General features: G+C 33.4%; 1 protein-coding gene across 3 annotated transcripts in view; it reads right to left on the bottom strand.

Moving 5' to 3' along the window:
- LOC117907507 (V-type proton ATPase subunit a2-like) overlaps positions 1–24,730 on the bottom strand; it is a 55,568-nt gene extending 30,838 nt beyond the window's left edge. For 2 of the 3 annotated variants that reach the window (XM_034821054.1, XM_034821056.1), the window contains exons 1-11: positions 24,308–24,730; positions 23,277–23,321; positions 22,279–22,401; positions 22,093–22,200; positions 21,573–21,683; positions 21,304–21,477; positions 20,573–20,710; positions 18,338–18,445; positions 18,068–18,175; positions 17,824–17,972; positions 4,982–5,135 (exon numbers count right to left, since the gene is read on the bottom strand). In XM_034821054.1, the coding sequence (XP_034676945.1) occupies positions 4,982–5,135; positions 17,824–17,972; positions 18,068–18,175; positions 18,338–18,445; positions 20,573–20,710; positions 21,304–21,477; positions 21,573–21,683; positions 22,093–22,200; positions 22,279–22,401; positions 23,277–23,321; positions 24,308–24,421 (1,332 nt within the window). In that variant the 5' untranslated portion in view covers positions 24,422–24,730. The remainder of the gene's footprint in view (positions 1–4,981; positions 5,136–17,823; positions 17,973–18,067; positions 18,176–18,337; positions 18,446–20,572; positions 20,711–21,303; positions 21,478–21,572; positions 21,684–22,092; positions 22,201–22,278; positions 22,402–23,276; positions 23,322–24,307) is intronic. The other variant, XM_034821055.1, reaches the window with a different exon arrangement.
- Between the last annotated feature and the right edge of the window lie 334 nt (positions 24,731–25,064).

The raw sequence follows: 25,064 nt of genomic DNA on the forward strand, positions 1-25,064 counted from the left end.
AGCTTCATCTTCATCATGGTTTTCATAGCAGGAAACCATACCACAGATTGTAATAGTTCCATTGTTGAAGAATCCTGGGGGAAAGTACTCCCCTAGGGAGATGGGAGTCAAAGGTTTCTCCTTTGAGAGGTTGTCAACTTGCACCACCAATTGTTTCTTTTTTGGCTTCTTTTTTCTCTTCTTTTCGAGTGTCGATGAGTGTTTCACCTGCATATTCCTTTCTAAAAGGATTGGGTTGTGGATGAGACAACTGGTTCCTACGGGGTTTTCGCTGAGTCACCAAGGTCCGTCCTTCCTCACCATCCATAGTTAACTCGCTATTATGCATGAGTTGGATGGAAGCATCATTGCACAAATTCTGCTTGTGCATTATGGATGTTAATGGTGGAGCCACTGTAGGCATAGAGGGGCCAGGTAACCCATTGGAAACTTGAAAAATAAACAGGTCCTTCATTGAGAAAAGTCTATTTGTGCATTATGGATGTTAATGGTGGAGCCACTATAGGTTTAGAGAGGGCTGGTAACCCCCTAAAACCTTGAAAAATAAACAGGTCCTTCCTTGAGAAAAAAGAGAAAGTCTTACATTGTTCCCCTAAACTAGAAGAAAAAAAAATAAATAAACAAAGAATTGACTTACCCATGAAGAGCCTTTAAATTTGGAAGTAGAATTAAATTTTTTTTAAATGTTATCCTTGATAAGTTAAGGAACCAAAATAAATATATAAATAAATAAGACCAACTTAAGTGGTTTAAAACAATAATATATATATATATATATATATATGAGTGTAATTCTTGAATTTTTATTAAATTTGTCTAGTTTCAAATTAGTCTTTAAAATTAATTATAATATATATTTAACTAATATTTTTGGATATTTTCATAGATTCATAGTTGGTAAGCCACATGTGATTATGTGTGTAATTTAACAATTTACATTTTTAAAATTATTTTTTCATATTTTATTAAAATTATTTAACGAGCTTATTATAAAAATATAAAATATAATTTTTTTTAAGAGAATGATGATTAATTATTTTATGTTAATGCATTGTTCATTTATATTTATTTTTTAATTTAATATTGATTTTAATATTTTATTTCATTTTTTTGCTACACAACAATGCCCCCTCTAAGATAATTTCCTAGCACCACATTGACAGATGCTTTAGGTTGGCTAGTACTAAAAGATGCCCCAGGTGTTTGAGGTGTGATAGCATGAGTGGTCTTATTAAGGCTTATAGAGGTATGAGTTTGAAATACCCAAAGGTAAGAGTAGCATGGTTGGACTCCACCACTTTCCTCCCTAAGTTCAACTAGATCTTTCCTTATCTTACAAAGTTCATTATCACCTCCTTTAAGGTGAAACACTTTACCATTGGGTGACTGATGATCTGGTGGTACTTAGAGTACTTCGGTTATTAACTTGCCCCATCTCTTCAAGGAGTTTGCACTCAGGCGACTCGATGACCTTTTTTTTAAGTAGGTCTTCCAATATGTTGGACATATCCAAGTCTAGAAAATGATATTTCTTCTCCCCCATCTTTTTCAAGGTAGGGCGATGCCTTTCTCTTTTTTATATCAGTTTTACCTTATTGCTCTCTTTTCTTTTGTCTCACATGGAGATTTTAATAGGAGGCTTATTAATTATCATCAACTCCTTAGTAGTCTTTTTAAGATCTTATTGGCCTTCTTCTCATCATTTCTCTCCCTTTGCTCAGCGATAAAGTCTTTCTTTATACCATAGTTAGCTATGCTAAGCCTCACGTCATGTGCTCGGGTGGCTAAACCTTCAAAAGTGAAGGGTCAAATCCGTTGAAGGATGTATAGCAAACCACAATATATCCTTGTAAGCACATCTCTACTGTCAAGGCCGCAAATAGTCAATCCTTATAGTCAAGATTTAAGGAGCGTCAATGATCAATGTAGTCCACCACTACCAATCATTTTTGTTTGGTGTTAGCAAGCTCTATCATGCTCATAGTTTGCCCAATACTATAAAAGCAATTTAAGAATTCCCATTCTATTTGATCTTAACTATCAATGCATTCAAACTCAAGATCCATACACCAATCCAAGGCATTTCCTCAAAGTGAGAAAACACATTGCTTGATGAGAAGGTTGCCTTCTATAACAACATTGTTATAGGTTTTGACAAAATGGGTAACATGTTATTTAAGGTTCCCATTTCCATCAAATTGTTGAAATTTAGGAGGTTGAAGACTTGCAAGCACGTGCAAGTTATCGATATTATTTGTGTAGAGCTTCCAGTAGAAAAGAGACCTATGTGATGGTCCATAGTACTGAGCCTTAATTGTATTGGTTATCATATCTTGTAATTGTAGGAAAAATAAAGTTGCACTGACATCAATGCATAACGAGTATCAACACACATTTTTCACCTCAATTTTATTCATGAGTAATGATATTGACATATCTTTCTCCTTGACTATCATAAGAGTGGAGTTAGAATGTTTTGGTCACACTTCTTCTTTTGAAATTCCAGTTGGTAAACCAAGACATAATGTCACAACCTATTCAAAATGATCCTCAATTGACTTATATAAGGGAGCAGGAAACTTCTTGAACTACTTGAAGTCATCTACGAGTGGAAGAGTATAGAAGATTCTAGAGAAATCTAGGGACATCCACACAACTCTACACAAGGAATGAAAGATAAAGGAAAAGTGTGGAAATTTCTAAAGAGTTCCAAATATCTCTTATACATACCTTGTATGTAGGATTTATACAGGATGTTTAAGATATTTCTAAAGTAGTAGGAACTTTTAAGGGTTCCAGAGAGTTTCATAGGTGCCTATAAATAGAGGATGACCTCATTTGACCAAAACACCAAGCACTTGAGAGAATTCCTAACCTTGTAAGGCATTCTTGCATAATACAAGTCCCATTCTTTTAAATTCTCTTAGTGTTGCTTCCTTCGTCATTCTTAGTTGCTTAGTCGTGTGCATGGCTTCACATAGCAAGCTAAGATCGGGGAAAGTTAACTTAGCAACGTCAAGTGACTTAAGTTATCCAGGTGTCTTACATAAGCTTAGAAAACACTCAAGTGTGTGACAATAAACTTGTGCTAGAGTTAGCATCAAAGGCAGAGGAAAAGGACTTTTCCTCAAAGTCCTTCAAGGTCGCTACACACTTCTTAAATGGAGTATTTTAATCCTTTCCCCCCATTGAGCTGGGGTGATGACTGGTTGGTGTTTGTTGTGTGCTTCCACCATTTCCACTTGGCAAAAATGCATGTCTTTGCTTCAATTGCAAGTGTAATGGGCATCTTCAATTTGCTACAAGATATATGGTCCATAGAGGTGTTGTGCGATGGTGTAATGACAGCCTTGTCATCACCTTTGTTGACGCATGCAACTAGAGTCTTCTTTGAAGCCATTGGTTTGATGGTGGCCTTGGTTGGCGAAGTAGATGACAAGGATACCAGGTGTCCATAAAAAAATAGAGAGCATGTAAAAACCCTTTATGGTGAATCCTTTGATTTTTACCACAAAAGAGAAAAGTATCTCCTCTTAGGTGTAATCATGGGCTTGGAGTATTTTGTTCTCGAATGGAATTTGTTGATAACAAAATAATAGTGTGTGAAAGGGAGGTTCCTTTATTTTTCTCTTTCTTAAAGGCTTAAACAACTTGAATCACTTACAAATATGGAATCCACAAACTCGTATGGATTCCACACACGTGTCATTCTTCCACCCAAACTTGAGTGTGCATTCCACATTCTCCTATTGAGGGTGGGAGAATGGCACACATGTTGTGCATCTTATTTTCTCACAAACTTATAATGTGGAATCCACATACTCATGCAACTTTAGGTAGACTTTTAAGGATTCCTTGGCTCACTTTTCTAAAGATCCTTATACTGAAGGAGCACACCTCTATTTATAGGTGCAGTTAGGATTCAATTGGTATTTCCAAAGATTTAGTTTGCATGATGATTCCCTAATTTTGGTAATTTCCTCCTTAGTTGATGAAGGCTTCCAATAAGATAATATACAATTTTATTCTCTTTCAGCTTTAATTTGATTTGGCATTGATTTGATTTAGTTTTTAATTTTGCTAGACTTAATTTCATAGCCTAACAAAATGTTGCCATGCGTCATTGGGAAAACATATGATGCTTGATCAGTTAGGTCCCACGTGTACCCTCCAAAAATTCAGCCATTTGTCAAACTCCAATTTCTTGATTTGAAGGTGATTTGGGCCTACCAAATTTTTAATGTCTACGATTACTTCTAGGAATTATATGATCTAAATGTCTAATCCTATAATTCTTAGGGCATGCTTTATCCTTGCTAAGGAACCTCAAGTTGTAAATTCACATGACTTTGTTGTACCAAATGTCCAATTAATAGCCCAATCATGTAATTCTTGGGGTAGACATTTCTCTTTCAGAGGCACTTGAGTTGTACACACCACTTTGATGTCCCAAATGTCCAATTAATATGCATAAGGAACCTCAATTTGCAAATAAATTCACACCACTTTTAATTGGTGAACCTCCAGGTTTTAAACACCTCCTTTGCATTTCTGAAGGAGTTACCACTTTTCATTGAGTACCACAGCTTGCCTAGAGCCTAATTGGTAGTTAGTCTTAGCAAAGGCAATGCCATGAGTCCACTCCTCCTGAGTTCTCTAACCTGGATCTTATCACATTGTAACCCATATCAGATATGCTGAAAGTTCAGAAATCATACTAAATATATTCCAAATTCTCTTCCTTGCAAGTGTTCCTGGAACATACTTAAGGAGGAAAACAACTCATACTACTTGAATGTCTTCATCTGATATAAAAAGAGAACTGCCTAAAATAATTAAGCCAAAATACAATACAGCAATAAAGTCAAGATAACAAAGGTTATATTATGACTGCAGGTACTAATATGAGAGATATAGACTATAATTTCCACGAAACGTAATCAAGCTTATAGTTAACCAGCAAGAATCCAGTGGACATTACCTGACTAGAAAATTTCTTTTCCTTGACAATGAAATATAAGGTTGCAAGTAATAAGCATATTCCATGGCCCCAATCACCAAACATTACAGCAAAAAGGAAAGGGAATGTAATAATCACGTATACACCAGGATTCACTTCCTGATACTTGGCCACCCTGAAATATTATTGAATTAGTTGATCTCTACTATTGGATGATGCCACTTAAACATTTAGCCAAGTACTTCTATAGGGCAATACCATTTGAAAAATAACAAGTAAACCAATCATCTAAGATTGAAAAAAATATGAATTAGTGGAATAGGGAAAAATCTACTATGATTACATGGCTGTATTTCAGAGACCAAAAATTAAGTGACTTAACATGTGTAAAATATCTAAACTTCAACATTTGAACTAGGACAAATGAGCTGTTGCAGCTACAAACAAGAATCATAAATATATACTTTATTATGCACATCTAAACAAGTAATGCTGTTTTTAGTCTTGCTCTTACTATTATCATCAATCAATGTGACAGCTCCCTGCATCCATGTCTAAACCTATGAAGTTGAAAGAATCATAACAAAATAAAAACCAACTAAGGTGAAGAAAATTATATGATCCGGTAAACAGGTAATAAGGGGGATTATCATGCCAGGACCAAATCATTCCCTGCTATTGTGAAACTTATTTTCAGTTCTTCAATATGCGACAAAGAATCCCATCCTAGCATTATATTTTTGAGTTTCAGGTACACTGCTGTTCAACCCGCAATATATATATATATATATAAACAGTTCTGCCACACCATGGCCATATCCTCATCCCAAGTTTCCTTTAATTCAATGATTTGGAAGATTTAAGAACTTAAGGGAACAATTAAGAGTTCTCATGAGTAGCCATATCAATTAGGTTTCCTTTTTAGTAGACACACATGCATATATATATATATATATATATATATTGGTCACCTAATACCTATAAAAATAGTTGTTTAATGTGGAGAACAAGAAATAATAAGCATATTCTAATAGTGAGGTTCTATAATTCTCCACTAGGTGAGACTCTTAGAAGGCACTAATGAGAATCTTAGGTTTATCCTATCTCTTCTCTATCTTTTCTTTCTTTTTTCACTTTCCTATTTCTCCACTATCACCTTAATTCCTAGTTCCCCTCCTAAAATCTCAAAAGCATGGCCCTAAACCACCTTGTTAGATTGTAGAGAACCACCTTATGATTGTCCTATACCAAAAGAGCACAAAAAGAAGGCGTCATGTTTAGCTATGACCATTATCAAGCCCTTCGTAACTAAATAATGTCCATAGCCAACATGCTTGCAAGGGAAAAATATTCCAATCAAGTAACAATTTCAGCCTCAATGGTGAATCCCTCTTTAACATTTTTGGAGAAGATTTTAATCATGACACCTCTCTGGTTGATACCTTTAGCCAAGAGAAAGAACACCTCAGTTCTAGCCAAGTTGATAGATTTGTGCCCTTAAGCATCTAACTTCCATAGAACTTGCATCCTTTCATAAACCCAACCTGTGGCAATTACCAATGGGTGATTGTACTTGTAATTTTTTATTTTCTTCTAGGTGATTTAGGTAAAAAGAAATTTTAGATACTGTAAAGATCTAGATCTATGGACCCACTATGAAACTTAGTCTTCTTCCTTTTCTAATTTTGGGCCTTGTTTAGCCTTAGAGATGGCAAAACCTAGGTTTTTTTGGGTAACTTAGCTTGGCTCACCTTAAATGGGATAAGTTTGAGAAAATTGCACTTAAGTTTTGGTAGACCATTGGTATAGGGATTGTTTTGAAACCTAGAGCACGGTTGTGCTTTTGTCAACCCACCCTACCTTAGTTATATAGATGGAATGATATTTTGCCCTTATTCATTCTCAAGTATACTTGTATTTACAAACACAAGGCAGTTGAGCAAAAATGTAATAATATTAAGGGTAATCTTTGCATGAGGCAATGAATCCAAAATAATGGAGCTTTTTGAGAATTGAGGTTGCATTTATGTTACAAACCTGCAAAACTTTCTTGTTCCTATCTTTAACTAGACGGAAACTTCTTTGTAATGTCAAGTCCTATTTAGGATATACCATTGCACATTTTAGCACAAGAGACCTACTCCTTTAAACTTAGTATTGTCCCCCAACCAACTGACATGGAGAACTCAAGTTGATAAACAATGCTTAAAACATGACTAAAAACTAGAAAAGGAAATGACAAAACCATCTAACTTGACCCAAGTTGGTACCAAATTAGGGCAAGGATCCAATGTCCTTAGTTGGCCCACCTTAATCCACCCAGACCTTTAAGGGTTTGGTCTGAGCTATGAAATTATTTTTTTTCTATGAGGTAAGGTTGATATAAGGGTGAATAATTCAAAGTCTACCTCATTGACATCCTTACTTTCTAGCTTTTGTTTGGGTTTAAATGAACATGATCTGATTGGATTAAACATTTGTCTATTTGTTTGTATTGGAGATTCTTGTATAATGGAAACATCTTCCACACTCGATTCAAAGTCGCGGTATCAATAACTGACTTGGAGGGTCCCAAAACGTATCAGTCTCGGTGTATTGACTCGGTATCGAAAAACACGCAAAATAGGATAATTAGCACGTTCAAAAAATTATGAATATGTTGTATAAATTATAAAAAAAAAGGCACAATTAAATAAGCTCAACAAAATTAAAAAACAAAAAAAAAATTATCTCATATTTAACATTATTTAAATATTTATAAAAACATCTGTTGAAAGTTATTTATGATAATGCTAAAAATGGAAATTATTTTATTTCAAATATAATAACATTTTTACTAAAAGACATACAATACAATAATCAATTCCTTGTTGAATGTCAAAAGAGCTCAAAATCATCATCATCAAATATAAATATAAATTAAAAAAATATTAAAAATATAATCTTTATATAATATAATATAAATATATTTAATATCATTTATAATATTATCATTAAATCTTATCTTATACCATCCATATAAATGCATTTTTCTTTACCAAATTGGGACTCAATTCCTACCTTACAAATAAATAGATTTTATGCCATAAATAATTTTACCAATAAATAATATCTTATACAATCATACCATGCATATAAAATTATAAATTCATATAAATTAATAGTTTACAAATTTCAGCTTCCACCATACACATACAATCCATATAAAATTATAAATCTATATAAATTAATAGTTTACCTTCCATCATATACATATCATCCATATAAAATTATAAATCCATATAAATTAACAATTTACCAATTTCAGCTTCCACCATACCAGCATCCATATAAATACACGTAAATAAATATTCAAATTTACCAATTTCAGCTTCAAGCCTTCCACCTACACATACCACAGCTGTTGCTTCAAGCCTTCCACCCACACATAGTCACACACCACAACTATCGGCACCCACAACCAAAGGGAGATGATTGTGAGGGTTGCCTCGTCGGCGTCAAGTTGCCATCACTGGCGCACCAAAGTTCCTATACTTTGGCAATGCTCGATTTGTGGTTAGGCAAGTAAATATGAAATCTGTGTACCCTCGTCATTTTTTTATTTTTCCTTTTAAAGACTAACAAAAAGATCACAAGTTGGTTTCAATTTATTTTCTTTTTCTTTTTCTTCTTTGATGTTCTCATTAATGGGTTGAAAGATTTAGTTTCAAAATCACAGGTATTGTCTTTTGAAGAAGAATCTTTGATTTCTTTGAAAATATTTTGATTTTTGTTGTGATGGGAAAGAAAAGAGAATCTTCATATTCTTTGGGATTTTTTTTTGTAACCTAACCAAGTCGGTCGAGTTAACTCGAAATCTCAACCGAGTCATTTGAGTCTTACCAATTCAATGTCAAGTTTGTGGATTGTATAGTATCTGGTATGGGACTTATCATGGCTAGCGTCGAGGTGGATACGACTCGATACTTCAAACACTAAATCCAATAATTACCATACAAACCTTCCATTAAAGCATAGATTTCAAACTCAATGACTTGTCTTTCTTTAGCACTTTTATAGAAGGCCTTAATCATGACATATCTAAGATTTCTAAAGACACCTACAATCCTAAGTTGTTTAGGACTACCTATAGAGTAATAATTGAAATTAAAATTGTGGAAGCAAGGTTCAAAGTATCGGCCGAGTCCGATACAACTCTGTCAAGTCGTATCCACCTTGATGTTGGCCGCAACGAGTCCAATACCAATTACAATACAACCATGGACGAAAAAATCGATAAATATTGCAGATTTTGCATTGATATATCAGGTATCAGAGATAACAGAGACAATAAGTGGTACCGATATATCCTTCTTCGATTTTTCAAAATTTTTCTTCATTTTTGATGATATATCTTCTGCGTTATTAGTGAAACACCGATGTTTTACCAATTTTTCGATAATATAGTCGATTTTTCAATTTACTAACACGTCATCACATTTATCATTTTATATTAAAATTTATTTTTATCCTTTTAAGGCCTAAACTGGGGCCTATATTTTCCCATGGCCCATTTAGCACAATTAGTTGATGGCTCACAAAGGTCACCTTATTAAATAGGTGGTTGTTTCTTGTGGGATTCTTTTTAAGGTGTTAAAGCAAAAAACACCTTAAAAGCAAGGACAAGGATATGAAACCAAGTTCTCATGTTTGAGATTTCACAATGCACCAATGGAATGAACATTCCTTAACAATTTTCAATTACATGAGTATATATGCATATATACACGTTTGAGATTTCACAACGCACCAGTGGAGTGAACATCCTTTAACAGTTTTCAATTACATGAGTATATTATATATAAATATATATATCATCATTTCTTTTTTACCATTCAATGTATCCAAATGAAATATATTGTCATTTAATATTAATATGTTTTCAAATTCAATATATTATTATTTATTGAGTATATCTGTCTAATATTACAAATTTATTATACATATGTCAATTTGTTCATTAAAACAACTTTAATACATGTATTATTATTTTTCTATTATTTTTTGAAGTTTTTCAACATTTTCATGAGTTTTGATTAATTTTTGTTTCACTGATATTTTATGTTAGAATATTCATCGATATTTCCCAATACATCCGTAAAATTCAACTACAAATATATTCATCGAAACCGATAGTTTTATCCTTGGATATAATGCACAAACTCAACATTGAGGGCCGGTGAGTGCTTGTGTTTTTGTTGCTTGTTTTAGGTGTCTCTTGTATACTCCCTGTATGCTCTGGGTTGCCTTTCAAGCTCCCTTTCTCTAATATATCTTTGTGCTTTTGCCTATCAAAAAAAAACTAGGATAACTTGGTTGAGATTCCAAGTTAACTCGGCCGACTCGAGTAGGTTATAAAAAAATTCCCAAACAATACAGAGATTCTCTTTTATTTCCCATCACAACAAAAATAAAAATATTTTCAGAGAAATCAAAGATTCCTCTTCAAAAGAAAATACTCATGATTCTGAAACTGAATCATTCAACCCATCAATGAGAACATCAAAGAAGAAAAAAAAAACAAATTGAAACCAACCCATGGCCCTTTCGAAAGTCTTTAAAATGAGAAATCAGCAAAGGATGAGAGCACACAGATTTCATTTTACTTACCTGACCATAAATTGAGCATTGCTAGAGTGTAGGAGATTTTGTGTGCCGATGGTGGCGACTAAATGCTGGCAAAGCAACCCTCACAATCAGCTCCCTCCAGTCGTGGGTGCCGACAATCATGGTGTGTGACTATGTGTGGGTGGAAGGCTTGAAGCGACAGTCACGGTGTGTGTGGATGGAAGGCTTGAAGCTCAAATTGGTAAAGTTGAAGATTTAATTACATGTATTTATATGGATGCTAATATGGTAGAAGCTGGAATTGGTAAACAATTAATTTATATGAATTTATAATTTTATATGGATAGTATATGTATGGTGGAAGCTAAAATTGGTAAACTCTTAATTTATATGGATTTATAATTTTATATAGATGATGTGTATGATGGAAGGTAAATTTATAATTTTATATGGATAGTATGTGTATGGTGGAAGCTAAAATTGGTAAACTCTTAATTTATATGGATTTATAATTTTATATGGATGATATGCGTATGATGGAAGGTAAATTTATAATTTTATATGAATTGTATGTGTATAATGCAAGTTGAAATTGGTAAACTATTAATTTATATGGATTTTTTATAAGCATGGTATGACCATATAACATATTATTCATTGGTAAAATTATTTATGGTATAAAATATATTTATTGGAAAAGTAGAAATTGAGTTTCAATTTGATAAAGAAAAATCCATTTATATGGATGGTATGGAATGGGATTTAATCATAATATTATGGATGATATTAAATATATTTATGTTATATTATATAGAGATTATATTTTTAATTTTTTAATTTATATTTATATTTGATGATGATGATTTTGAGTCTCCTCGTCATTCATCATGGAATTGATTATTGTATTTTGTTTTTTAGTAAAAATTTTATTATATTTGAAATAAAATAATTTTTTATTCTTAGTATTATCATAAATAATGTTAAATATGAGACAATTTTGTTGTATTAATTTTTTTGAACTTATTTAATTGTACCTATTTTTTTATATAATATTTTATAATTTTTTGAATATTTTAATTATCTTATTTTGCGTATCGTCTGATATCAAGCTAATACACCGAGACTAATATGCTTTGGGATCCTCAAAGTTAACTACTGATACCGTAACTTTGAACCATGTGTGGAAAAGGTTTCTATTTTACAAGAACCTCCAATGCAAGCAAATCGGCAAATCTTCAATCCAAATAGATTATGTTCATTTAAACCTAAACAAAAGCTAGAGAAACTAAGGATGCCAATGAGGTAGACTTTGAATGGTTCACCCTTATATCAACCTTACCTCATGGAAAAAAAACAATTTCATAGCTTACACCAAACCTGCAAAGGTGTGGGTGGATTAAGGTGGGCCTACTAAGGACATTGGATCATTTCCCTACCTTGCCCTAATTTGGTACCAACTTGGGTCAAGTTAGATGGTTTTGTCCTTTCCTTTTCTAGTTTTTAGTCATGTTTTAGATATTGCTTATCAACTTGAGTTCTATGTCAATTAGTTGGGGGATAATACTAAGTTTAAAGAAGCAATTGTCTTGTGCTAAAATGTGCAATGGTATATTCTAAATAGGACTGATATTACAAAGAAATTTCTGCCTTGTTAAAGATAGGAACGGGAAAGTTCTATAGATTTGCAACATAAATCCAACCTCAATTCTTGAAAAGTTCCATTATTTTGGATTCATTGCCTCATACAAGGATTCCCCTCAATATTATTGCAATTTTGCTCAACTACCCCATATCTCTAAATACAAGTATGCTTCAAAATGAAAAAGGGCAAAATATCATTCCATCTATATAACTAAGGTATGGTGGATTGACAAAAGCACAACTGTGCACTAGGTTTCAAAACAATCCTTATACCAATGGTTTACCCAAACTTAAAGTGCAATTTTCTTAAACTTGACCCATTTAAGGTGAGCCAAGCCAAGTTACCCAAAAAAAAAACCTAAGGTTTGCCATCTCTAGGACAAACCAAGGCCTAAGATTAGCAAAAAAAGAAGACTAAGGTGGTGTTTGTTTTTTTTACTTAATTCTAAATAGAATTTTAATGCTTAATAGTGTTAAGTATTAGGTTGTTTATTTTTTTAAAAATTTATTTCTATTAAACATTAAAAAGTAAAATAAAACCAACATGTTACTTTTTCCATTTAGAAAAAGCCAAATATTTTGGTTTTTTTTATTCAACAAAAAGTTTATAATAAATCATAAAAAAGTAAAAAAAACAAACGACTAAAAGTCTGAAAGCAAATTGCTTTCAGCAAAAAGCTAAAAAAACAAATGCCCTCTAAGTTTCATAGTGAATCCATAGATCCAGATCTTTATAATATCTAAAATTTCTTTTTACCCAAATCACCTAGAAGAAAATAAAAAAATATAAGTGCAATCACCTATTGGTAAATCCGGATTTCTCCATTCCTTGTCCCTGAATCTTGTAGGGTGTGTGCAAACTATCATAGGTTTCTCTAAATCTATCGCAACATAAAATATGACTATAAAAACTATATTAGAATAAATATCTAGAAATATAATACTTATACTTGGATCTAGATGTTCCCATATCACTTTCTGGCGGTGAAGAACATGTTTCAAGGTCTTATACACCCAAGATCTTCTGCCCAACAACTTGAACCACAATCTTGGCACTATAAAGTATGGGCTTTGGAAATGAGGAAGCTATGCCTCTCTCTCTTTTTAAAGGTGGAAGACGGGTCCCATAAAAAAGTAATGGAAATCCTAACTCCTAAGGGGCTATTTATAGGTTCTCCTAGTGGACTTAAATGACTTGAACCTAATAAGACTTAGGTCACTTAATATAGTCCAAAATAAGTCTTAATTGATTAATTAAACTTACGAGACTATCTAATTAATCAATTAACCTAATCTAAAGACCTTTGGGCAACCTTGTATAACTATCCTTTGGGCAACCTTGTATAATTATCAAAGTGCCCTTATGCACAAGAGTAAATCTAGAGTCAATTCAACTCTCATAAATTGTGTCATCATGGTATATAAGCTTTAGAGTGGGACCATTAAGACCCATAGAAGTACTGATTCCCTAAGAATCCAATTCTAAAGTTGATTCAACATTTCACTAAAAAGAATCAATCGCACTCTAGTACCCTATGTAAATAACAACAAGATGAAGTTCAAATCCGTAAGTTACTGTCCATTGTATGCAGATTCCACATGAACTGATGTTTGTAATCTAGCAAGGTAATGTTATTACCTATCAAGATTACTTCTTCAATCCTTTAGTTATAAATCTCACTTATTATGTGCTCAAATGACATAATCTAACTCTTAGCATATGTCAAAGTCCACTTGAAGAATTACTGTGGCACCACAGATTTCATGATCACATGTCCTTTGGATTACCTAAGGGAATATACTGTCTTAATCCCATAAGATATCATGGTATCTATATTGAGAATGTCTATTGCCACCAACCTCCATTAATAGTAACCCAATCCATAAGGATATATAACCACTTTAGGATCTCACCCATAAGTGAAAGTCTCTTATTGATTTTAACATAAACTCAATATTCTCTCAAAGTTGAAAGTTTATGCAGTATAATAGCCTAATAAATCATGATAATTGATAGTCTTGTGTCATGGTTCGCCGTAGGTCCTATCCAGTGTGCATCACATACACTAGTACACTCATCATGGGAAATTCATCCCAACGGTCAAAACAAGTCATCCTTTCAACTAGGAGATAGAGCATTACAGACTCTACTGGATTGTCCAAATCCATGAACCGACTATGGACTACTTATCTACTTACAAAAGACTAATGACTTGTATCTTTTGTGCAACTCCTAATGCACTCGAGTCACGTACAATGTAAGAAACATGAGTTGAATGTTCAAATTAAAGTCAATACACCAAAGAGATAACAAAGGGAAAATTAAATTTAACTTGGTTATATCATGTCTTGCTTTTAGGGGACCACTAGGTATATAAGTTGTGTCATCATGGTATATACACTTTAGAGTGGGGACCACTAGGACCCATAGGAGTACTAATTCCCTAAGAATCCAATTCTAAAGTTGATTCAACATTTCACTAAAGAGAATCAACCGCACTCTAGTACCCTATGTAAATAACAACAAAATGAAATTTGAATCCATGACTTACTGTCCGCTGCATGTAGACTCCCCATGAACTGGTGTTCGTAATCTAGCAAGGTAGTATTATCACCTATCAAGACTACTTCAATCCTTAAGTTACAAATTTCACTTATTATGTGATCAAATGACATAATCTAGCTCTTAGCATATGTTAAATTTCACTTAAAGAATTACTGTGACGCCACAGATTTCATGATCACATGTCCTTTGGATTACCCAAGGGAATATACTATCTTAATCTCATGAGATATCATGGTATCTATATTGAGAATACTTATTACCATTAACCTCCATTAATAGTAACCCAATCCACAAGAATATATAACCACTTTAGGATCTCACCCATAAGTTAAAACTTCTTATTGATTTTAACATAAGCTCAATATCTTCTCAAGGTTGAGAGTTCATGCAGTATAATAACCTGATAAATCATGATAATTGATAGTCTTACGTCATGATTCACTATAAGTCTTGTCCAGTGTGCATTACATACACTAGTACACTCATTATGGGAAACTCATCCCAACGGCCAAAACAAGTCATCCTTTCAATTAGGAGATAGTGCACTACAGTCTTTACAGGATTGTCCAAATCCATGAATTGACTATGAACTACTTATCTACTAATAAAAGACCAATGACTTGTATCTTTTGTGCAACTCCTAATGCACTCAAGTCATGTACAATGTAAGAGACATGCGTTGAATGTTCAAATTAAAGTCAACACACCAAAGAAATAACAAGAGGAAAATTAAATTTAACTTTGTTATATCATGTCTCACTTTTAGGGGTTCAATCCCAACAAATTGTTTATCCTACTCTAGGAACGGGATTACATTTGAGAGCGTGTGTACTACTTCGTGCTAAACTTTTGCTAGTCTGCTTAATACTAGAATATGAATTACTATCGTTTTCCAGTGGAGCTGATTGTTCTGGCTTGGATCCTCGTTTGTTCATACCAACTAGCTTAGGGGTCTTTGTGTATTCTTCAATGGGTGCAGCCAGTTGGAATGAAGGTTGGGATCTACAAATCTAATGGGAATTGGTATGTACTATGGGATTCGAGCCATGGCAACGATTTTAGGGATTTCATTTTCCCATTGAAAGCATTCCATAGTGAATAAGAGTGCCTCCACTTGTTTCCAATGCTCCTCCAATAGTTCGCTCAATTTCTTTCAAGCTGCAGTAACCTTTCTTTTGTGGTCATTGGGATATCATCCGATCTCTCTCCAGAAATCATTGTGTGAAATAGACTTTTTCTTTTTGATACTCACAGATAGTGTCAAGTGTTGTTTCTCTAGAAAAATTATTTGTTCTCTGTTCTGTTTCTTATATCGGGATCTTCCCCTCTGCATGTCCACTCATCATGGGTAAACCTATAATAGAAAAAATACTCTGCCAATTGCCTTTTTGCGTCCCTCAATACTCGAACTTCGTCTTTGTGAGAAGGCGAAGACCCGTTTTCTTTTATATGTGCATTTGTATTCTCATTTTAAGGGAGTCATTAAACTCGTGTTACACATAACATAGTACACGTTTAACATGCCCACTTCAAGGTGGATGACCAAGACTAGATGATAATGCATTTCCTAGGGAAATGCTTGTCCAGGTTTGCGCTCGATCATATGGTTTAGCAAAATCTTGCTAACCTGGTGCACGGTACCTCCATGAGCCACCAAAGAACATAATATAGCATCCTAATACTCGATCATTTGAGTGTGAACCTTACCTCCACAAACATTTGCTTAGAAAGGCCATATGCCTCACAAAAAAAATTTCAAAGATCAAACCTACTTTAAGCTTTAAGACTACCTTAGAGTGGTTGTCTATAGTCGAGTAGGTGTGTATGTTGCTAGAGCTTCAATCTTTATGATTTATGGAGGGGAACAAGAATAAAATAATAACATAATAAAATCAAAATAGGAAAAGGCCTTCTAGAAATCTCACCTAAAAAAAAAAGCAATGGAGTTTTACCATTAAAAATTAAAAGGTATGAAAAAGAACTTATTATCATTCATCATTAATCATTTTTAATCAGTTTTACATCAATTATTCTTATTTCTATACTTTAGAATACCTTAAAAGCTAAATAAAATTATAAAAAAGGTAAACCTAACTTATGTTGTTTCTTATTAGCACCCCTATTTATTTCCTAAAATTATTAAATCTTCTAAAAAGTTAAAAGAAAACAAAAACTTCAGTTTTAAAATTAGAAACTTCTTGTAATAAAAGTTTATGATAAAGAAGACTTCCAAATTTTAAAAACTCAAATACAAATGAGGATGAATCTCCAAAATCTACTTAAGAAATGAATAAAAGAATAAAAATATCCTAAATTACTTAATTAACGGTATTTAGGTAATTTTGCAAGTTTTAAACCTTTTGTTTTCTAAGATAAAATAGAATCCGGAAGTCTTCTTTAATAGAGACTTTTATTACAAAAAGCTTTTTATTCTAAAAATAAAGTTTTAATTTATTTTAATTCTTTAGAAGATTTAATAGTTGTGGGAAAGGAATAAGAGTCTTAATTAATTTGCTACATTAGGTTACGTTCATTTTTTTCATGGTTTTATTCAAATTCTAGGGTTTTCTAAGCCTATAAATAAGGTTAATTAATGTAAAACGAGATTAAGTATTGATTTGATAATATTAAGTTTTTTCTTTACATTCCTTGAAGAAAATCAATAGAGTTCCACCATTGAGAATTGCTAGGTGATATTATAAATTTTATTCCTTGTTCCTCTCCTTAAACATTAAAAGATTGAAACCCTGGATCACCTATTTGATGGTAGACAACTATTCTAGGGTTGTTAAGGACAAAAAGGCTTTCTTTCAACTATATAAGTCTATATGAGAGATCCTCTTTAAAACGGGCCCTAGAACTCCAATGCTATAAGATTTTCCAAAATCATCATATATCTAGGAAATTTGGAATACTCTACCATATTCTTAAAAGCTTCAAATATAGATTTCCAACTCAAACAAAGATGCAATTTAGAAATCAAGAAACGAACCTTTAAACTTAGACAGACTGTACACATCTAACCGTTAATAATCTCAAATTAACTCACCCATATGCATCCACGATTTCTTGAAAAGGCAAAGTGAATTTATTAGTGCGAAAATAGGTAGGTGGTGATTCCTTTGTATGCAAAACCTGAAATATGGCCCCAATTTGGGAGTTGCTGTCAAAGGTTGCCTGCTTCAATGCATTTTGGATCTGAAAAATCAAGATGCATATAATCAATTCATAAAGATTTAATAATATAATTATTCTGTGTGAAAACCGAGAAGTAATTCACATGAAAGGAATACCTGATTTGTTGCAAAAACAGGACACCACCCTTCTGCCACCAGACACTTTTTTGTCACATCAATGCTGAGCATATTTAAGGTGTGGTAAATGGATTTCTCCTTCTTCACCTTCATAGGTTGAAAGAAACAAAGTTTAGCAACTGAACAAGTATCAGTTTGCATATCCTCAACAGAAGAAAATTTCTCTCACATCCAGTCCCACACCAGGGAGAAAGTAGATGCCCTTGTTTCAAAAAATGGAGACTACTTAGCAAAACAAGTGAGACTAACCAAATGGTTCCACTGCTCAAATTGATGGCCAATTGTCTGCAACAAATTGCTCCAGTGCAGAAGTCCAGCATCTACAGTAGTCTTCAGCTCTAAAAGTCTTCTGGATACCTATGAAAATGGCTACAAAATTGAGACTGCATTGAGACTGTAATCAAGGCTTTGTATACAATCAAACAAAAAAGATTACTCTCTCCGGTCTACCTTCTTGATGCAGACAAGGAAGACAGTTTATTTGCATCACCATGGCATCATTAATGAACATAAAAAGCAATCCAACTAGTAATACTTGCTTCCAGTCTTACAAATGTTACTAACTTCTGTCAAAAGTACCCTTATCTTTCAACCTTTCTTCTTTCAATGGTTCCCCCTTTCACAATTTTATTTTGGTAAAAGATATTTCTCTGCCAAAAAAAAGTAAGGGGACAAGTATCACATATAGCATTAAAGACCACATATTCCCTTTCACCACAAGAATTTATTTTTAATTTTTTAATTTTTTATGGGTGTTTTCTTTTTGGACTACATGGGAAAAAACCTAGAACCTCCTCCTTCCCCAACTCACTCACTTGCCAGTGAGCCAGGCCACAAGAGCACCCTCCTCAAACTGTCCTGCCACTGAATCCCACATAAGAAAAATAACATGATCCCAGAACCACAAATTACCACTAGTGTAGGTTAATACATATAAAATATTTTTCTTAGTAAGATTCAAGCCACTAAGGACACATCACATTAACTGAAAATTAGCATGATTCCAGATATGTAATACAGCTATGTAGAAAGGAGTTAAATATCCAAAATAAAACTATAAAAAATTTGGAATCTCTTCTGGTAAAATCATCTCAACCCAGCTTCATTGTCTAAGCCCAAATTCTTCTGATTGTGTTTTTATTTTAACCAATATGCTCCAAAGCACCTTAACGGCCAGGAAGTGCTTCTAGATTACCAAAAAACTATACCAAACAAAGCTAACCTATACTTTCTTCCTTAAATAATCTAGTTGTGAAGTTTTACTATCTAGTTAATCATTCAACTAAGCTGATAAGGAAACAATGGATGGATTCCCTAGAACAAGAGTATTGATCCATCTCCTCTACAATAAGCCATTATGCCAATTTAGCAAAACCATATATCAGAGGAATCCTATGATCAGATTCATCTCAACCGTTGTTGTTTTGACTGTCATTACTATTTAGGTCAACAATGGATAAGGAAAGGGAAAACGATGAGAATATAAAAATAAAAAAGACAATGATAACAACAACAATTAATCATAACAATAGTAATGATGATGATGATAACAATAATAATAATATTAATATAAGAAGAAGAACAACAACAACAATAATAATAAGTTCAAAATATGCACAAATACATTTAACTGAATGGAGTCATTAGTGTTCATGCAAACTACAATGCACAAAGGTCATTTATTACCAAACTTGAATAAATATTTTTCATTGGTTCTGTTTGTCTTGAAAAAAGAGCTAATTCTAATCATTGATGCATAAGCAAGGTGAAGTTTTGGAAAATTCTGACATATATCAGCAACAAAAAAATTATAACAAAAACAGAGGATAATAGGACAACCATCTAAAATCATCTCACTGCTATGTAAAACAGAATAAACTAAATTTATTTTATCACCATATGCTACCCAAGATCTGAGTAAACAAATCTAACGCACTAATTGGCATGCTTTGGAGCTATTACAGAGATTTCCTCATTTCATAGCTACTAGTAAAATTAGCAAAAAATTCTAATGGCATTTATATGAGGCACACCAATAAAGACAGACAAACCTAAGTAATCCCACTTATAGAGATTTCTTAGAGTCTATTTGGCGAGGGAATTATGGAAATCTATGACAGTAAAATTTTCCATGCGCCAATTGAGAAAATCCTACCCTCCAATCAGAGGTGAAAAGCATCTGTTTCCTTTCAAATTTTGATTCAAGTTCGTTATGATTTAGGTGTGGTAGTCAATAGTAAGAATGTGGAACAGGAAGAGAGATGGTGCACTCAGGACAGGATTTAGGGCAAAAAAAATATTCAGCATCGATTTTCCTTTTAACTGGAGTGAATAGACATTTATCCAAAGACAGAAGTTCTAAAGCAATATTAAGGAATTGACGAGTTGCTCTATCAAAAAAAAAAAGTATTAGACAAGTTGCAGCAATATGATGATTTAAATTAAAATAGGATGATAATCTGACAAAAGAAAAAAAATGCATACCTCTGTGATCATCTGATATTGTTTACCAAGGTCATCCATAAACGGGTAACGATTTGCTCCGAAAGCATCACATATTTTCAGAATTTTGTTCTTCACTCTTTCTCCAGAGAAGAAAATAACAAACACATTTTTCTCAATCTGTAAAAGACTCTTAAAACTAGTACATATGAGTGAGATGAAGCATCAATCAAGAGGAAGATGAAACTAAAAGAGAACTGTGTTATAACCCCATAAAAAGTTGAAAAACGTCAAAAAGAAAATTCCATCCCACATCAGTAATATATATATATATTCAATAGGCAAATAGAAAATATACATTTAAATGCATTTAATAAAAAAGAGAAGAAAATAACAAACACATTTTTCTCAATCTGTAAAAGACTCTTAAAACTAGTACACATGAGTGAGATGAAGCATCAATCAAGAGGAAGATGAAACTAAAAGAGAACTGTGTTATAACCCCATAAAAAGTTGAAAAACGTCAAAAAGAAAATTCCATCCCACATCAGTAATATATATATATATATATATATATTCAATAGGCAAATAGAGAATATACATTTAAATGCATTTAATAAAAAAGAGACACAACCCTAGCATACAGGAAGTATAAAAAGGAAATAATCATAGAAAAACCACCTAAGACCATATAAAAAGAAAGCATGAATAGACAGATGTATGCTTAAATCCCATTAAATTAAAGAACCACAATAGTAAGCTCCAGTATTGACCTTTTCCCCCAAAACAGGATCAATGACACAATCTTCTACCAGAGCTTGTTTCAGAAAAACGTTACCCCTTGTTGCACGGAACAGGATCCTTTCAAAAGCCATTGACTTCTCTCTTGGAACAAGGCCACTGACAAACCCTAGCTTAACCTGCTTTGATGGATCTGTCAATATTTCCTACACCACATTAATCCCAAAGTATCATCCTGAGTTAAGCTAAAAGGTTTTCAACTGAGACTAAGAAAATGAAATATCAAATTACAAAACAGTACTTGCTCCAGTAGTAAAGGACTGTCAATGGATCCTTCACCAATGTGATGTGCTTCAACTTCTCTTTGCCAAGCTACAGCTGTGTTTTGGGCTGAATAGAAAAACTCACCCGCCTGTAATGAGAAGACCACCTCATTTCATCACTTCATAACTGGTATAATTGTGTAAACAAAAAAGAAACTGCAGTACTAATTGATATCATACAAGCAATAAAGCAGCTCCCTTCTTTCCAAACCAAGAATAAAAGATCCTAGCCTTAGATATATAAAGATTATGACATGTAAAATTGACGTGCTCAAGCATATAAGGAGACAAAATACAAAAAAAAAATTAAAATTGAGTAGGAACTTCAACTACAGTAGTAGAAAACAACATTTAAGTTGAAGTATAGAATGTTACAGGATGCAGATATACACCACCCTGACCTACAGCCCAGCAATGTCATAAATGGAGTAAGAACTTCAGCTATAATAGTAGAATGTCCATATAACCTAAATTCTATAGCAACAAAACATGGCATACCTTCTGCAGAACAAGCTTATATTCGACAAGCTCACTATAAGCACGCTGTAACTTTTCATTGTTTGCTTTTATTTCTGTCAGCTCTGCTTCAAACTCTGCAAGTTTTACCTGGCCACAGAAGCAACAAAGTTAATATAACATAAAATGTGATAATCTTTAAAACCAAGTCATCAAATACTAACATACCTCCAAGTCATCCAAATTAAAATCAGCTCTTGCCATAGACCTTGTTGAGGGTGACAAACCAGCCTTTGTCATTTGCTCCTTGAAAAAACATAGTTTACGTGCCATCTCTCCACATCTTTTGATCTACGGAATATTTTATATATGCCATAAAGATATAAATGTTTCTAAAAGAATTGCAGAATTTGATGAAGATTTGTGAAAGCAACTTGCAGCTATTGTAGAAAATAAAGAAAATATTCAAAAAAATATAAAAGAAGGGGTCAGCATGGTTTGTTGTATTGACAAGAGGAAAGGGAAATGATTTTCTAGTGTTGTAGCTTTTTGGTGAACCAATATATTCACTTGATTTTCAGCATTTTCATTCAAACTCATCATCACCCACCAAGGCACCCAACAAAAAGAACCAAGCAATATTCAAAAAGAGGCATCAAAGCATGCATCAACCATCAAACCATTGGAATTATAAGAAGCCTCAATACAGAAATACCTGTCTATAACTAAATCTTTCAAAGTTGCATCTTATGTCAAATTTTAATTTTTTTTCCAACACTTCCATAAAGTATGGTTAGATAACGCTATAACAGTAAGATGCTTCAGTATAAAGCATCATCTCATGCTCATATCAGGGATTATGGTAAACATCTTGGTGTACCAAAATGTGGTTTGATCTATAGAATTTCCTTGTTATGCTGAAATTTCTCTTCTTCATTCTCGCTTCTCATTAATCATGAGCATTCTCACATAAAAACTGATAAATTGGAAATTTAATGTACATAAAAAGATTTTGTGAAAACATAAAGCCTCATGGTGGACCAGTCTGGTAATGCTGCTAAGATTTTCTAGTGCCATAAGCATTTTGATTCCCATGGATGTTATATCTTTATAGAAAATTGCATTTCCAATTTGTTCAAAGATGACACAATAAAACCAAGAAAACACAATAATATGAAGGTGTAATATAAACTCAACCGTAATAAGGATGGAGATCATAAATGCACCTGAGTAGCATACGTCCTCTGAAATGGGCTCTTTTCAGCATTCAGCTGGGAAAAAGAAGGCATGTCAAAGGTGTTGATATCAAAAAAAAATTTAGAAGAAAAGTTTCAAGAAAATATTTCTGAGTTCCAACCATAGTCCGCCATCACACAGGATCATCATTGATGTCCAAGAAAAATGACATTACATTATCAATCCGACAGGTTTCCAAGAAAACACAAGAAAATAAGTGAAATCAAAGTTTTGAAGCGGAATTTCTTTGGCTTATTTAATTGAATTTATTCAAGACTGCAATATTGTTCTCTAAATTTTCACAGGATATCTCAGCAATCAAACAAAAAACGCAGTAACTTCTCCGCTCAGAAGAAAATATTGCAAATTGCAATATGTATGGTTGCCAAACCATGATCTGACATAACATATCTTGTGTGTCTATTTGGAGTTAATCAGGATCGTCGTTAATGTCCAAGAAAAATGATATGACATTATCAATCCGACACGTTTCCAAGAAAATAAGAGAAATCAAAATTTTGAAGCGTAATTTCTTTGGCTTATTTGATTTGAATTTATTCGAGACTGCAATCTCGTTCTCTAAATTTTCACCGGACTTCTCAGCAATCAAACAAAAAAACGCAGAATCTTCTCCGATCAGAAGAAAATATTGCAAATTGCAATATATATAGTTGCCAAACCATGTCCGACATTACATATCTTGTGTGTCTATTTGGAGTTAATCAGGATCGTCCAACAAAAATGACATAATATTATCAATCCGACTGGTTTCCAAAAAAATAAAAGTTTTGAAGCGTCATTTCTTTGTCTAATTTGAATTGAATTTATTCGCGACAGCAATCTTGTTCTCTAAAATTTCACCAGCTTTTTCAGCAGTCAAGGGAAAAACGCATAATCTTCTCCGATCACAAGTTTTCATTCCTCATCAACCAAAAAGGAGCCCCAGGTTACAATATGGGAATTTTCGCACACGAAATCAACTGCAATCCAAACAAGAATATATTTGAGGCGTAATGCTCACGTCTTTGAATTGGAAGAGGCCAAGGTCTCCGAGGTAGGAGATCGTACGATAAGCAGCTTCGACAGGGATGATGAGTTGCACCAATTGCATTGGCTCCGATCGCAGCAGATCCATGATAGGACAACGCCCTTCCACACATGTGTGTACGCCGCAGCTGATTCTTGTCCACGCTTCCAAATGTGGGAATCCGATCGGAGAGAACGACGGGAGCGATACCGTCGACACCCGGTTCTCAGGCACTTTCTTCTCAAAATCTTGGAGATCCTCTCACACTTTCGGACGTTTTTTCCGTGATTGTGATGTACGTCTCCGGACCCCGTGATATATATGTCTTTTTTATTTGAAATCGTTTCAAACGGCGCCGTTTGATTTTCTGTTTTCAACGAGATGGTGTGCCATCGTGGCCCTCGTCCCAAAGACCAGGACGCGTCACGAGTTTCCTCTTTCAGGTCTCCTGAAGACTTACACTGCTCAAAATGTTCTTTTAGACAGCCAAAAATAATAAAGAAATAGATAAATAACCTTATGGAGGACGACCGTCAGAAAAATCCTCTCAGAGTCTCTCTTATTGATTTATGACATTTAAATATTTTGGCGCCATCATCCAACAATTTTTAGTGAATCACTCTTATTGATCTTCCTTTATTATGATATGGGTTGTATTATTGTGTGGAAAAGTTTTAAATTCCTATCATTTGGCAGCGTGCGTAGACATATAGAGTTATCTTCTATAAAACAAAATATTCCATACATCAAC

Source organism: Vitis riparia, chromosome 18 (genome assembly GCF_004353265.1).
Source record: "Vitis riparia cultivar Riparia Gloire de Montpellier isolate 1030 chromosome 18, EGFV_Vit.rip_1.0, whole genome shotgun sequence".
Lineage (NCBI taxonomy): Eukaryota > Viridiplantae > Streptophyta > Magnoliopsida > Vitales > Vitaceae > Vitis > Vitis riparia.